We start from the raw sequence: 13,535 nt of genomic DNA on the forward strand, positions 1-13,535 counted from the left end.
AACCCCTTCGCCCGCCTGGACAACTGCCCGCGGGCCTCCTCCGAAGGCCCGGACGCGCGGCCCCGCCGGCCGCAGGAGGGGTCGGCCCCGGTGAGTGCCTCGGTCGGGCCTGGCCGTCAAGGGCGCTGCCCCTCGGGGAGGGCAGCTGCGGTTCGAGGCTGGGAAAGGGCGCGAAGAGTTGGTGCCGCCCGGGGCGGGAGGGCGTCCTGGGCCCTGCAAACGGCAGCCCTCCGGAGTCCTGGTTTGTGGCGGCTACCCTGCTGTGGACGGGCTGGCCGGGCTCCGGGCGGCCCACCACAGCCCCAGCCCCAGTCCCAGTCCCCTGGAAGAGGGCCGGGAAGAACGTTCGGACACCCGGTCCTGGATGGGGTAACACAGGAACCTGCCCTCCTCCGTGGGCTGGGCTCCCTCCTTTCACGTCCTCAGAGTTTTCTGGGGATGAAGGAATGTGAAGGTAATTTGGGGTGAGATTTCGCTAATGTGTCTTCCCCTAAAGCCTTTTTGGATCTTTTGGTTAAGGTTTACACATCAGTTACTAATTGTGCAAACATCTACCTGGCCCCTTTGCCCTTAATTTTAAAGTTCAGACAAAACAAAGTTGTTGTTGTTTTTTCTTTTTGATATCTTCAGCCTTTAGATTATAAAAGAGAAGATGATTCCCTATTGGAAGAGCTGTTTCCCGAAAAGACGACTATCACTGAACCATCCGAGGTAATACTTGTTAAATGCTATCAGGTGTTACATTCTTATAAATTCGTACTCAGAAGCATTTTTTGCTTCACAAAGAAGCTTGAGCGTGATCCTCTATACTAGGGTTGGAACGGTGGCATCAGCCAAGCTCCAGGACTTTGTGTGATAAAAATATTCACGCTAGAAACGTGGGTTGTCTCTCTACTCCCTCACTTTTGAATTCTTCTGCAGTGAGTGTCTCCTTCAACTCATCATTCAGAGACAGCTCCAGCTTGGCTACCCAATCTTCAAATACCAGATTGCCTCCAGAGACAGCACTGAACCTTGCTGTTGCTCTCCCAGCACACACACACTTTCTAGCTCAAGTATTTCCATTGTGATAGTTTGATAGTTCATACTTTGTCCTAATGGAGACAGCAATTTCCCTTGTACACATGAAGGGCTTTCATATGATGTCTGAGGTAGTTCCCCTTTGTGTTTTTGTGATGTTACCTAAAATAATCCTTGTAATGTGGAAAATACTGACTGGAAGAGCAACAGCAAAGCAAGTCAGAGGTAAGCTTATGAAGTCCAAAAATATTTCTCGGTGTGGCTCCTACATGGGTTTCCTATGAGAAGAGTAGCTTAGCCTTGGTTCCAGGGTTTCAGATGTTTAAAAGATACTCTTAAATACTGGGAAGAGGTTTCTTTTGTTTGTTTTTGTTTTTGTGTCAGACTTTTTTCTTGGCTGTGGGGACAGGGTAGGGGCAAGAGCAAGAGCAGAGACAAAGGACTTCTCCCTAAGGTCTTCTCTGCTTTGTATATCTTACCATTGGGGAAGTTTGAGGGAGACCAGTTTTTTAAGGTTTCCCTTGGCTGTAAGCAATGGGAGGCAACCTGGATGACCTCTGCACAAACCCCATGCACCAAATTGGATTCCCATGATTCTGAGTTCTAGCTTGGGTTGGCTGAGTTCTTTAGCATTGTAAAAAGTGAAATGTGCCCTTCCTCCACCACCAGCCTCAAAATATGTTCACTTCAAAATATGTTACAACAGCCTAGTTTAGATCCTTCCAGGCTCTTTCAATGTATAGTATATTTTTAATATTTATTATATGATTAGAATAATTTTGATGTTTGAGTGATCATAAATGTATTCATGAAGTCTTCAGGTTGCTGGCTTTTTTTCTTGGAAGTAACCTTTATGTTCTTGTTTTCTGAAAGACTCAACACCTATCATTCCTTGAATCGGATACTCCATCTTCAGAAAGTACTGAGTTACCTGTGGACTGGAGCATTAAAACTCGACTCCTTTTTACCTCTTCTCAACCCTTTACCTGGGCAGATCACTTGAAAGCACAGGAAGAAGCTCAAGGTCTTATCCAACATTGTAGGGCAGTAGAAGTTACTTTGCCCCAAAATATTCAGGTAATTCTGAAATAAAGTACCCGTGGCTTAAAGTGACAAGTATAAAATGCTCCTCTATAAAATACCAAAGATACTTCTTTCCATTAAAGTTTTCTGGTATTTAAAGACACAAAGGCAGAAAGTTTTGTTTCTCCGAGATAACATTTTCATGTACATTTAAGGTTTTTTAAGAAAGTATTGGGAGTCCAGTGCTGGTGGCTCACACCTATAATCCTAGCTACTCAGGAGGCTGAGATCTGAGGATCATGGTTTGAAGCCAGCTGGGCAGAAATGAGACTCTTATCTTCAATAAACTTCTCAGAAAAAGCCAGAACTGATGCTGTTGCTTATGTGGTAGTATGCTAGAGTCTTAGGAACAGCATCCAGGACCTGAGTTCAAGCCCCAGGACTGGCAAGAAAAAAAGAAAAGAAAGAAAGAAAAGTATTGGGAACTGAGAAATAACTGAGTAGGATTATAAAAGCAGAGATTTTTACTGATTTTTTTTTTTTTTTTACTTAGGACATGCTGTTTGTTTTTTTTTTTTTCCTTATACACAGATTCTTGTTACTTCAGTAATGGTCTTGTAAATTTAGTGAGTATAATGAGTGTATAATGGTTTTAGAGACATAGCTTCCTTACTGTGAAGCATCTCATCAACTCAAACTAGTTTATAAAGATATACCTGTAAGAGCACCTAGTGTATCTTTTTCAGTAAATGGATCGGGATGATAAATAATTTGCATTATGGGTGTTGACTGGCTACTTTCTAGTGTTTTCATAGGTGGAGGAGGACCCAAAGAGTGCTACACATACATTCCCACCCTTCATTGTAGAAAAGCTAGTCCTATTCTCAAGGGACTAGTTCCATCCAGAGAAATGGGAATTTTCTCCCTCTCTCTGGTTTCTCCAAAACAGTGTAATAGATCATTTATTGCTTGCCAGAAAGGATGTACTGCATTTTAACTCTGGGAAGAGTTAATTCTAGAGGTTAAAATTATTTCTGTGTCTAGGAATTTAGTTTATATAGGAAGCAGTAAGAGCCAGGCACTTGGTGGCTCATGCCTATAATCCTAGCTGCTCAGAAGAAGGCTGAGATCTGAGGATTGTGATTCAGAGATAGCTGGGATAGGAAAGTCTGTGAGACTCCTATCTTTAGTTTACCACTAGAAAACTGGAAGTGACACTGTGGCCCAAAGTGGTAGAGTGCCAACTTTGGGTAAAAGAGCTCAGGAACAGAGCCCAGGCCCTGAGTTCAAGCCCCATGACCAACCACAAAAATAAGGCAGTAGGATTCTTAGACAGAAAATTTGGTATAATTCTGTGTCTCCTGACTCAAAAGTAAATCTTCTGTTCCTCTGGATTTTAGGATCCCAAACTCTCCACTGATTTACGGTGTGCCTTCCAGCAGAGTCTTGTCTACTGGCTCCACCCTGCCTTGTCTTGGCTACCACTGTTCCCTCGTGTTGGAGCTGATAGAAAAATGGCTGGTAAGACAAGCCCTTGGTCAAATGATGAAGGCTTGCAGCACATTCTAATGAGTGACTGGTAAGATAATAGGCTTTCATAATATAATGGCGAATATACTGTATTTGTGACTTGGAAATAAATAGCAGTAAAAGGATCTTCATATCTTCCTGAATTTCACCAGGAACCATTAGTCACTAACATTTAAGTTGCTTTCCTTTTTTTCTTCTTTGTTCATAGGTCAAATATAGAATATATATGTGTACTAGATATATACTGACACATAGAATTCTTTTTTTAAAAAAATGAGTTTTTTTATTGTGAAAGTACTGTACAGAGGGGTTACAATCAAATGAGCAAGGTAATGAGTACATTACATAGAATTTTTTATCATTATTACCTATCAGTTTTACTTACATTCCTGTTCAGTATGTTGCTCAGAGCAAGTCAGCAATCAATTATAAATGAAGTGTTACAGAAAAACTGGTAGTATTAATGGTAATAAATAGTGATATGCACTATTTATTATAAGTGCCATGAAGTCATCAGTGAGATCCCATTACCACTAGCAGTCGTTTAAAGCCAAGTTGTAAATAACTACAGAAATTCAAATCCATTTCTGAAGTATTTGTCGTGTTTTAAACCAGCTGAGTATCAAATTGAATTGTACAAAATTACATTTTAAACTGAGTTAAATGCTTAATAACACCAAGAGAAAAATTCGTTTCTTTCATAGGTCTGTGAGCTTTACTTCTCTGTATAATCTGCTGAAGACAAAACTCTGTCCCTACTTCTACGTTTGTACCTACCAGTTTACTGTCCTATTCCGAGCAGCAGGATTAGCAGGGAGTGATGTCATCACAGCTGTCCTATCTCCTACGACAAGAGGATTGAGAGAAGCTATGAAAAATGAAGGTAAGAACTTAGGTTTGTAGTTCGAGTACTATCTTAATAGTAAACTTGCTTTAATCTGAATTGAGTTTACAATATACCTGTATTTTTATTTATTGTCTGTTGTGAGGCTTGATCTCTGGACCTGGCTGCTGTCCCTGCGCTCGTCAGCTCAAGGCAAGTGCTCTTGCACTTGAACCACAGCACCATTTCCGGTTTTCTGGTGGTTAATTGGAGATAAGAGTCTCCTGCCCAGGCTGGCTTTGAACAGTGATCCTCAGATCTCCGCCTCCTGAGTAGCTAGGATTACAGGCAGGAGGCACCAGCACCTGGGTCTACCTGTATTATTTTAAGAAATGTGTTCACTTCTAGATTTTGTTTGTATTTTCCTATTTGATAAGCTGCCTCTTCCCCATAGCTGTAAGTTAATCAGATGCCTTTCTCTGATCTCTGGAGTGAAGCACATAAAGAGCCAGAAAGTCAGTTTCTGAATGGCCTCCTCCAGAACGTCTTTTATGGTTAGGTACCTACCCCCCAAACACTTTCAAAATGGGTCATCACAGTCACTGATGGATATAACCCAGCATTCCGCACATTTTCAAAATCTAAACTGGAATGCAGTATAATTTGTGAAGAAGTAATACATGTACTGAGTTTATATAGTTTCCTGAACCTTCAATTCAAGGAGATAAATATATGTATCGTGGTATCAAGTTTCAGGCTAGAGGTAGATCACCTGTCTACCAAGTCTCAGGTCCTGTATTCAAAACCTCAGTACCAGCCAAGCACTGGTGGGGCCCACCTGTAATCCTAGCTATGAAGGACACAGAGATCCAGAGGATCAGTGTTGGAAGTCAGCCTGGACAGGAAAGTCCTTGATACTCCTTATCTCCAGTTAACTACTAAAGTGCCAGAAGGTGAGCTGTGGCTCAAATGTTGAGTGCCAGCCTTGAGCAAAAAAGCTAAGGGACAGAGCGCAGGTCTTAAGTGAAAATCTCAGTATTGAAGGGGAAAAAGGGAAAGCTTAGCTGGGCTTGTTAGCTTGCACCTGTGATCTCACCATTTTGGGAAGTTGAGGCAAGAGGATCATGAGTTGCATGCCAGCTTGATCTACAAGGCAGACTTGGTCTCCAGAGAGAGACAGATAGGCAGGTTCAAAAGGAAAGGAGCTTAGAGATTACTGCTTTAATATACCAGGTGTAAAAAGTCACATTTTGTTTTGTCCTCTAAAAGGACATTCTGTTAATACTTTTAAAGAAAACTAAGTCTGTTTTTGTTTTTCTCATGTAGGCATTGAATTTTCCCTGCCTTTAATAGAAGAAAATGCTCTTAAGAAGAAAGTATATGGAACAAGCTTGGGACACGGGGAGTATGTGATTAAAATAACCTTTTACATAGTCCAGTGGCTTAAAGATTGAATGCAGTCCATTTGTGAAAGTAACCATTTTGTGAAATTGGATCATTAACAACAGTGATTTCCTAGGGAGCAAGCAGGCAGTGATGAAGATGAAGAGGAAAGCTTTTCTTGGCTGGAAGAAATGGGTGTACAAGATAAAATTAAAAAGCCAGATATACTCTCCATCAAACTGTATCCTTTTAGTTTCTATTAACAGTATTCAGTTTTCATTGAATTTAGTGGTGAGTTTCAACATTGAACGGATTTTTAACTTACTATAATCTTAAATTATCTTAAGATTTTACTAATTCTCCATTAAGACAAAGCATTCAACTTTTTAAGTTTTAGGGAGAATAGTGTTTTGGGGTTTTACTGGTCCTTAGGCTTAGGTCCTTAGGACCTGGGCACTGTCCTTGAGCATTTTTGCTCGACTAACACTCTTATTTCAGCCACAGCACCAATTCCAGTTAATTGGAAATAAGAGTCTCATGGACTTTCCTGCCTGGACTAGCTTTGAACCCTAGCTTCAGATCTCACCCTCCTGAATAGTTAGAATTTCAGGCGTGAGCCAGTGGCACCTGGCAAGATTAAGTTAGTTAGTGAGACAAAGTATGTTGTTTTTGTTGATTATCAGTTTCTAGCAAATTTAGCACTTCGTTTAATGAACTTAGCACTATGAATGCAATGAAGGGGAGAGGGTCAGCAGCATTTTGTTTTGGGTAAAAGAGGTCCGAGGAGATTTAGAATTGAAATAACAATTTCCTTGTTGGTGTGGTTTATGCTTTTGCAGTTTCCTTGATTGTTATCTTCAGACGTAAAGAGAGACATGAAGTACAAATGGATCACAGACCTGAGTCTGTTGTGTTGGTGAAAGGAATCAACACCTTCACATTGCTAAACTTTTTGATTAACTGTAAGAGTTTAGTTTCTACCTCAGGTGTACAGGCAGGACTTCCACCAACTCTGTTATCACCTGTGGCTTTCCGAGGTGCCACAATGCAAATGCTTAAGGTAATTTAAAAAATTCTGTACCCAGCCAGTTCCTATACCATAGCTTTTGAGGGATAGATAAGAGGAGACAGTACTCCGTTTGCAATTGGTACACAGACTAGCACTCCTACCATTTGAACCATGCCTGAAGCCCATTTTGCTTTAGTTATTTTTCAGATAATGTTTCATATTTTTGCTCAGGCCAACCTGGACCAGTCCTCCAACCTATTCCTCCCACTTATTTGAGATAGTAGGTACACACATTATTCACCTTCTTGGTTGAAATGGCATCTTTTTCTTCAGGCTGGCCTCAAACTGCAATCCTCTTGAGTAGCTAGAGTTAAAGATGGGAGTCACTATGCAAGGGTTTCACATTTAAAGAAGTACTTTTTTAAAGATGAATTTTTCGTGTGTTTGCAGATCTAGGGGTGGCACTAGGCCTTGCATTTACTAGGTAAGCACTCTGCCACTTGATCAGCATCCTACCCTTTTTTAATTTTTCAGTTAGGGTCTACCATTTTTGCCTGGTGCTTTCCTCAGACACAGTCCTGTGTGACTGGCATGTACTAACTGCTATGCTCAGCTTTTTTTTTTTGTCAGTTGTGGGGCTACCTAGGCACTATCCCTAAACTCTTTTTGCTCAAGGCTAACTCTACCACTTTGAGCCACATCGTCACTTAGTTTTGGGTGGTTAGTTAATTGGAGGTAAGAGACTCATGATCTTAGCCTCCCTGAGTAGCTAGGATTACAGGCATAAGCTACCATCACCTAGTCTCAGCTTGATTTTAACAAAAGATCTCACCACCGTTTTTGCCCATACTGGCCCATGAACTTCAGTCCTCTCATCTTTACCTTCCAGATAGCTGGAATTCCATATGTGTAACACTTTGTCTGACCCTCATTTCTTGATTTTTTTAAACATTACTCTTACCACTTGTATTCATCATAGCATATTTTAGTGCCAAGGCTCTGAGTTCCAGCAATAGTACCTGCACATATACAACACACACACTGTAGGATCATAGCACTTGGTGTTTTTTTTTGGGGGGTCCAGTCGTGGGGCCTGAACTCTGGGCCTGGGTGCTGTCCCTCAGCTCTTCAGCTCAAGGCTAGCGCTCTACCACTTGAGCCACAGCGCCACTTCTGGCTTTTTGCTTATGTGGTGCTGAGGAATCGAACCCAGGGCGTCAGGCATGCAAGGCAAGCGCTCTACCACTGAGCCAACTTCCCAGCCCAGGATCAAAGCACTTGGAAGGCTGAGGCAGAATGATACCAACTTTTTTGGGTGTGCCAGTCCTGATCACAACTTTCAAGGCCAACATGGCCTGAACCACATGACAAGACCCTGTCTCAATTTAAAAAACCTTGGATCCTTCCTTGGTGAGAATACTTGTTCTAAATTTCTGTAAACAAAATGAGATGTATTGTTGAAAAAAGTTGCATATAAAATATGCATTAACAAGCAGGGTGCTGGCAGCTCCACCTGTAATCCTTGCTACTCAGTAGGTTGAGATCTGAGGATTGCAGTTCAAAACCAGTCTGGGCAGGAAAGTCCATGAGACTATTTCTAACTAGCCACCAGAAAACCAGAAGTGGTGCTGTGGCTCAAGTGGTAGAGTGCTCGCCCTGACCTGAAGAGCTGAGGGACAGCACCCAGGCCCAGAGTTCAAGTTCCAGATGGTCAATAACAACAAAAAACACATTAACAGCACAGAATGGATTTTGGAACTTCCCAGTAGCCATCCCATGTTTATGTATTAAATCAGGTAAGATGTATAAATTAAAGCCTCCAGAATATAGTGCAACTTAGAAACTCAAAAGAGTATGGTAGAGACTATTTTTACTCAGATTTGTGTTGAAGTCTTAGGAACTATTTTTATTCCATAATTATTAGAAAACCCCAAATAAAGTTATCAAATTTTGAACTAAGGGACTTGAGAGATGATCATAACTTTCTTTTTCTTTAAATTCTCATGAAGGCACGAAGTGTTAGTGTAAAGACACAAGCCCTTTCTGGATACAAAGATCAATTTAGCTTGGAGATTACTGGTCCAGTCATGCCTCATGCTCTACATTCTGTAACTATGCTCCTCAAATCTTCCCAGAATGGGTCATTCTCTGCAGTACTGTATCCACATGAGCCAACCACTGTATTTAATATCTGCCTGCCACTGAGTAAGGCACTAGATAAAGTAAGTATATTGTACTTGTGATTTCCTTTAGCTAGAAAAAGTATCTGTGCTGTTATGTTTGTCTCAAATTAGAAAACTAGGAAGTTGAGGTAACAAATCATGTCTCCATTTATACGTTGTTTTTTGGATTTTTCTGAACTTTAAGTGCTGTACCAATAACACCTCAAACCCATTTTCACCGCTCTCCCTGAGGCAAAGTGTTAACAGTACTTGATTCCTTCATAGTGCACAGAAGTAGTTCTGATAGGTATTTATATAACCATATTTGTCTTTATGCTTAGATTTCTATTTAGAGTAATTAATAGAGCCTATTAAAACTGGTATGTGCCTATCAGTTTGCCAGACCTGTAGACATATTTTACTGCCTTGGCCTATGTAAAAATTCTTAATTCTAACCACTAATCACATGAGTGATCCACTTTGTGAAGTTTCCCAGGTACTTACTAAAAAGTGTCCAACAACTTATGTGCTTTTTACTGACTTGTATAACATCTTTCCACAGGAAGTTGTCCATAAGGAGCTTGCTAATTGTGGTTTGCACACTGAGACTCTGAAACAATTTAGTCAAATACCAGTACTGGGGAAATCATCTTTACGAAATGTGGAAATGAGTGACTACAATTATAAATGGAGATCCTGAACACCAAAGTAAGCCTAAAAGGATTCTTTGAGGAAAAACCTCCTAGCAAGGAAATTCAAGATTCTGTTAAGCCTTTGACTTTTAAAGTTCATTTCAGGAATATACTTACTTAAAAATACTGAAATATTTATATAATTTCTTTTATTACAAGGACTGAGCAGTAGCACTAAGGTTTAAAGTCAACATTTGATTTTACTATTTTCATAGTATTTTCTGGTATGAAGAGGACAAACTTTTTAAACCTTAAATAACTTGGAGGAACATTCTCTCTGCAACCTAATTGTAAACTTGGTGGAAATCTGAATTAAAGACAGTGTTTCATTATTAATGGGAAACTGAAACATTTATAAACCTATAGCAGTCTTTTCTATGATATGGTGACTAAGGACATCAGGGCAAAGTATTACTCTTAACAATTTACCTACAAGTTTTAATAGATTGTCCATTTATGAAAGCAGGAAATAAATGTAGACAATAATGCACAAAGCTGATTCCAGAAGCTTCTATCTTAGTATCTTTAGTACTGATTTATTATTCTTCTAGTCTCTAGTACACTTATAATTTTTTCTTTTAATGCATGCTAATCCAAAGGGTATTTTGTACTTAGTATATGAGATGGATGGGTAAGTGGTCATGGCAAGTAGTTTTATTTAATGTGCTGCAGGTGTGTATGTGACGCCAAATGTGAAATTCAATGTTTTAAAATAAACATGCCTAGAAACCAAAGCGTTGGGTACAGAAATAAAGTAGTACTTAGGTGAAGGTGTACAGATTTACTTTATAATCAGAATAAAACACCACATTTATTTTATTCCAGAGAAGTTTGTATTTGGGCCTTAAGCTTTTGAAAATAAAGTTTAGAGACACATCATATGAATACCACTGTAATACACATGAAATATTCTATCAGACCCTAAAAATTAACATAAACTTAAGCTTTCTCATAGTCAACAAAATAGTGGCTGGTTGCCAATTTTATTAGATAAGTTGGTTACAGCATTTTAATTATCATTTACGTCTATCTAGGTGTAGCTGAAATTCAAAATGCACATCAAAGTAAAACTATATCACAACTCAAGCCATACTAAATATACTTGGCCTCTGCAGTAGAATTCTAGTCAGACTTCATTTTGACTCCCTTCTTATGATGCAAGTGGCTTTAATGGGAACGCAGGACTTAGTGCTGATCATTATACAATATACCACTTTCTTTTTGAAACCTCTACAAAATTGTAAGGGGAGATGGTAGCATTAGCCCTATGGAACAGGTCTCTTGTTTACCTCAATAACACTGGCCCAGTATCTGTCCAGCAGAACCCATTGTGAAATAGTACAAGGTGCACAGCCCTTCACTGATTACAGGCAAGTGTTACAGCAGCCTAGCCATAAGGAAAGGGAGTTACATCATAGTACAAAATACAGTATAAAAGCGTTATTATTTAACATTCCACACTGAAGATTACTGATGCCTTCAAACAATTGTTTGGATGTTAGCCACTTAAACAAATACATCACACTAAGGTAAACAATATAAACATACCAAAACCCTGTATGGTTAAATACAATTTCCATGGTACAAAAATCAAAGCCTGGAGATGTTTGTACAGATTGCTTTTTACACAATGTCTTAAATTGCCAAATATTTACAACGTTAAAGAGGAAATACATTGTGATGCAGAGTAAAATTATCTGAAATGATTAATATAAAACCTCAATCTATCTACGTGAGGCACTCCTGAAGCAAGTGGCATTAGCCATGAGGTCCTTTGGTACAAGGCCCATTGCTTGAAGAACCACAGTAGCTGCTGTGGCTTTAGCATGCTTCTTATTAGGGCTGGCAAAGCTGGGCTGGTAAGCGCTTCCATTTATCAATACCTATTCAAGAAAAACATACAATTGGGCTGGTAAGGGCTTCCATTTCTCAATACCTATTCAAGAAAAACATACAATAAGAACAGCATCAAACTTTAATATCTATTAGCTTTGTAATTTTCACTAAATGCTAAAAAAATATAAAAAACCCATACTATGTAAATTAAATTAATCTCAGCCCAGAAAAGGTAAATGTTTCACAAAATGGAACTGCAAACTAACAGTAGTTCTCCAAATTGGCTGATAAGGTATTAGGTTTCCCCCTGCGCACCAGTAGGTGAACAGATTTCCCACCAGATTCCCCCCCACCCATCTTCTATGAATAGGATATTCATATATTAAAGCACCCTTCAGTATTTAAAATCCCCACCACTTTGCCCCCACACCCAACACAAAACAGAGTATTAATCTGCTATGTGATTGTATCATGATCCCTTACCCTCTAACAATAAGTAACAATAAGTGCATAAAATTCATATTTACCCTAAAGAGAAAATGTTTGCGATGATCAGGGCCACTATCATGGACCAAGAGAAATTCAGGTGGCTGCCACCTTCTCTTATTACAGATTTCCATCAAGGCAGACACAGGATGTTTGCCTGCAGAGAAAATATAAGCAGTTAGTAATTCCCACCAACTTTGTAACAAATTAGAAATTCAACGTATGAGTGAGCAAGATGAAATTTTAAAGTGTTCTCACCTGAAAGGTCTTTCATTGCAGCAGAGAAGTTCCCAGACCTCTTTTGTGCTCTTTCTCCTACTGCAACAAGACCTTTTAAAAATAGTAAAAGCCAATGTTAGCTGAATGAATTACAATAATCTCAGTCAAATAAAATTTAATGGCTTCAATCAGGGATGGGTGGCTCATACAGTGATCCTAGCTACTCAGAAAACAGATCTGAGGATCACAATTTGAAGACCAAGCAGTTCAAAACTACCTTGAGATTTATCTCCAATTAACCACCAAAAGCCTAGAAGTAGAACTGTGGCTCATGCAGTAGAGCACTAGCCTTAAGCAAAAAAGTTCAGGACAGCACCCTGAGTTCAACCCCAGGATTGGCACACAAACACACCCAAAAAAAACCAGATCCATATCACAATTAGTCTCTACATAAATCTTTAGTTCTTTTATTTAAATGTGCAAATTTTTGTGTGGGGCCTGAACTCTGGGCCTGGGCACTGTCCCTCAGTTCTTCAGCTCAAGGCTAGCCCTACACTACTTGAGCCATAACACCACTTCCCGCTTTTTCTGCTTATGTGGTACTGAGGAATCAAAACCAGGGCCTCATTCATGCAAGGCAAGCACTCTACCATTGAGCCACCTTCCCAGCCCTATATATGTACAAATTTTTTTAATATGGTTTATTTGATTCACCCAAGCTGGCCTCAAACTCAATTATTAGCTTCTTCAGCAAGTACTACTAACATGCCCAGCTTATCTTTGTTTTAACAATTCTTTAATATGTTCCCCAAAGGGCTGGGATTTGGGTTTATTCATTCATTTTTGTGCTGGAACTGGTGCTTGAACTCAGAGCCTGAAGCTCTTGCTTAACTTTTTCTCTCAGGGCTGGCACTCCACCACTTGAGACCTACTTCCAATTCTATTTGGTGGTTAAGTGTATCATAGACTTTTCTACCCAGACTGGTTACAACCTTGCTCCTCAGATGAACGTGTAGTGCCACCTGAAGGGAGCCCAGCAAGACTAGAACACTTATTGCTAAAATAGTAGTGTGCCTGTCTAGAAAACATGAGGCTAAGTTCAAACCCAAGTTCTAAAGAAAAAAGGCTTTTAAAATAAGGCAGTGTATTCAAGTGGTGGTACAGCCTTTATCATAGTTAATCCTCATTTTTTGTTTAACAAATATGAAGTGTTCTAAAGGTATAAACTGTAACCTATCTGTACAACCACTCCCTAAATTTATTAGGTAAGGGATTGATGATATTACAAACTCAAACAGTGGTTTCTCAATTTCCATATATTTTCAGGAGCCCTCCTTTGCTAATTACATGCT

At 39.7% G+C, this 13,535-nt stretch overlaps 2 protein-coding genes across 3 annotated transcripts in view; one reads left to right on the forward strand and one right to left on the reverse strand.

Annotated features, from left to right (window-relative positions):
- The window catches only part of Donson (downstream neighbor of SON), a 10,335-nt gene extending 361 nt beyond the window's left edge, over positions 1-9,974 (forward strand). Inside the window, exons 2-11 of the mRNA XM_013027431.1 lie at positions 47-90; positions 631-711; positions 1,894-2,097; positions 3,444-3,622; positions 4,278-4,456; positions 5,723-5,801; positions 5,916-6,020; positions 6,641-6,839; positions 8,798-9,010; positions 9,513-9,974. Coding sequence (XP_012882885.1) covers positions 47-90; positions 631-711; positions 1,894-2,097; positions 3,444-3,622; positions 4,278-4,456; positions 5,723-5,801; positions 5,916-6,020; positions 6,641-6,839; positions 8,798-9,010; positions 9,513-9,650 — 1,421 coding nt within the window. The 3' untranslated portion in view covers positions 9,651-9,974. The remainder of the gene's footprint in view (positions 1-46; positions 91-630; positions 712-1,893; positions 2,098-3,443; positions 3,623-4,277; positions 4,457-5,722; positions 5,802-5,915; positions 6,021-6,640; positions 6,840-8,797; positions 9,011-9,512) is intronic.
- A 434-nt stretch (positions 9,975-10,408) lies between these two features.
- The window catches only part of Son (SON DNA binding protein), a 33,620-nt gene continuing 30,493 nt past the window's right edge, over positions 10,409-13,535 (reverse strand). Inside the window, exons 10-12 of one of the 2 annotated variants that reach the window (XM_013027457.1) lie at positions 12,223-12,294; positions 12,006-12,121; positions 10,409-11,525 (exon numbers count right to left, since the gene is read on the reverse strand). In XM_013027457.1, the coding sequence (XP_012882911.1) occupies positions 11,367-11,525; positions 12,006-12,121; positions 12,223-12,294 (347 nt within the window). In that variant the 3' untranslated portion in view covers positions 10,409-11,366. Of the gene's footprint in view, positions 11,579-12,005; positions 12,122-12,222; positions 12,295-13,535 lie in introns of both variants that reach the window. The other variant, XM_013027458.1, reaches the window with a different exon arrangement.

Source organism: Dipodomys ordii, unplaced genomic scaffold (assembly GCF_000151885.1).
Source record: "Dipodomys ordii isolate 6190 unplaced genomic scaffold, Dord_2.0 Scaffold104, whole genome shotgun sequence".
NCBI classification, from domain to species: Eukaryota; Metazoa; Chordata; class Mammalia; order Rodentia; family Heteromyidae; genus Dipodomys; species Dipodomys ordii.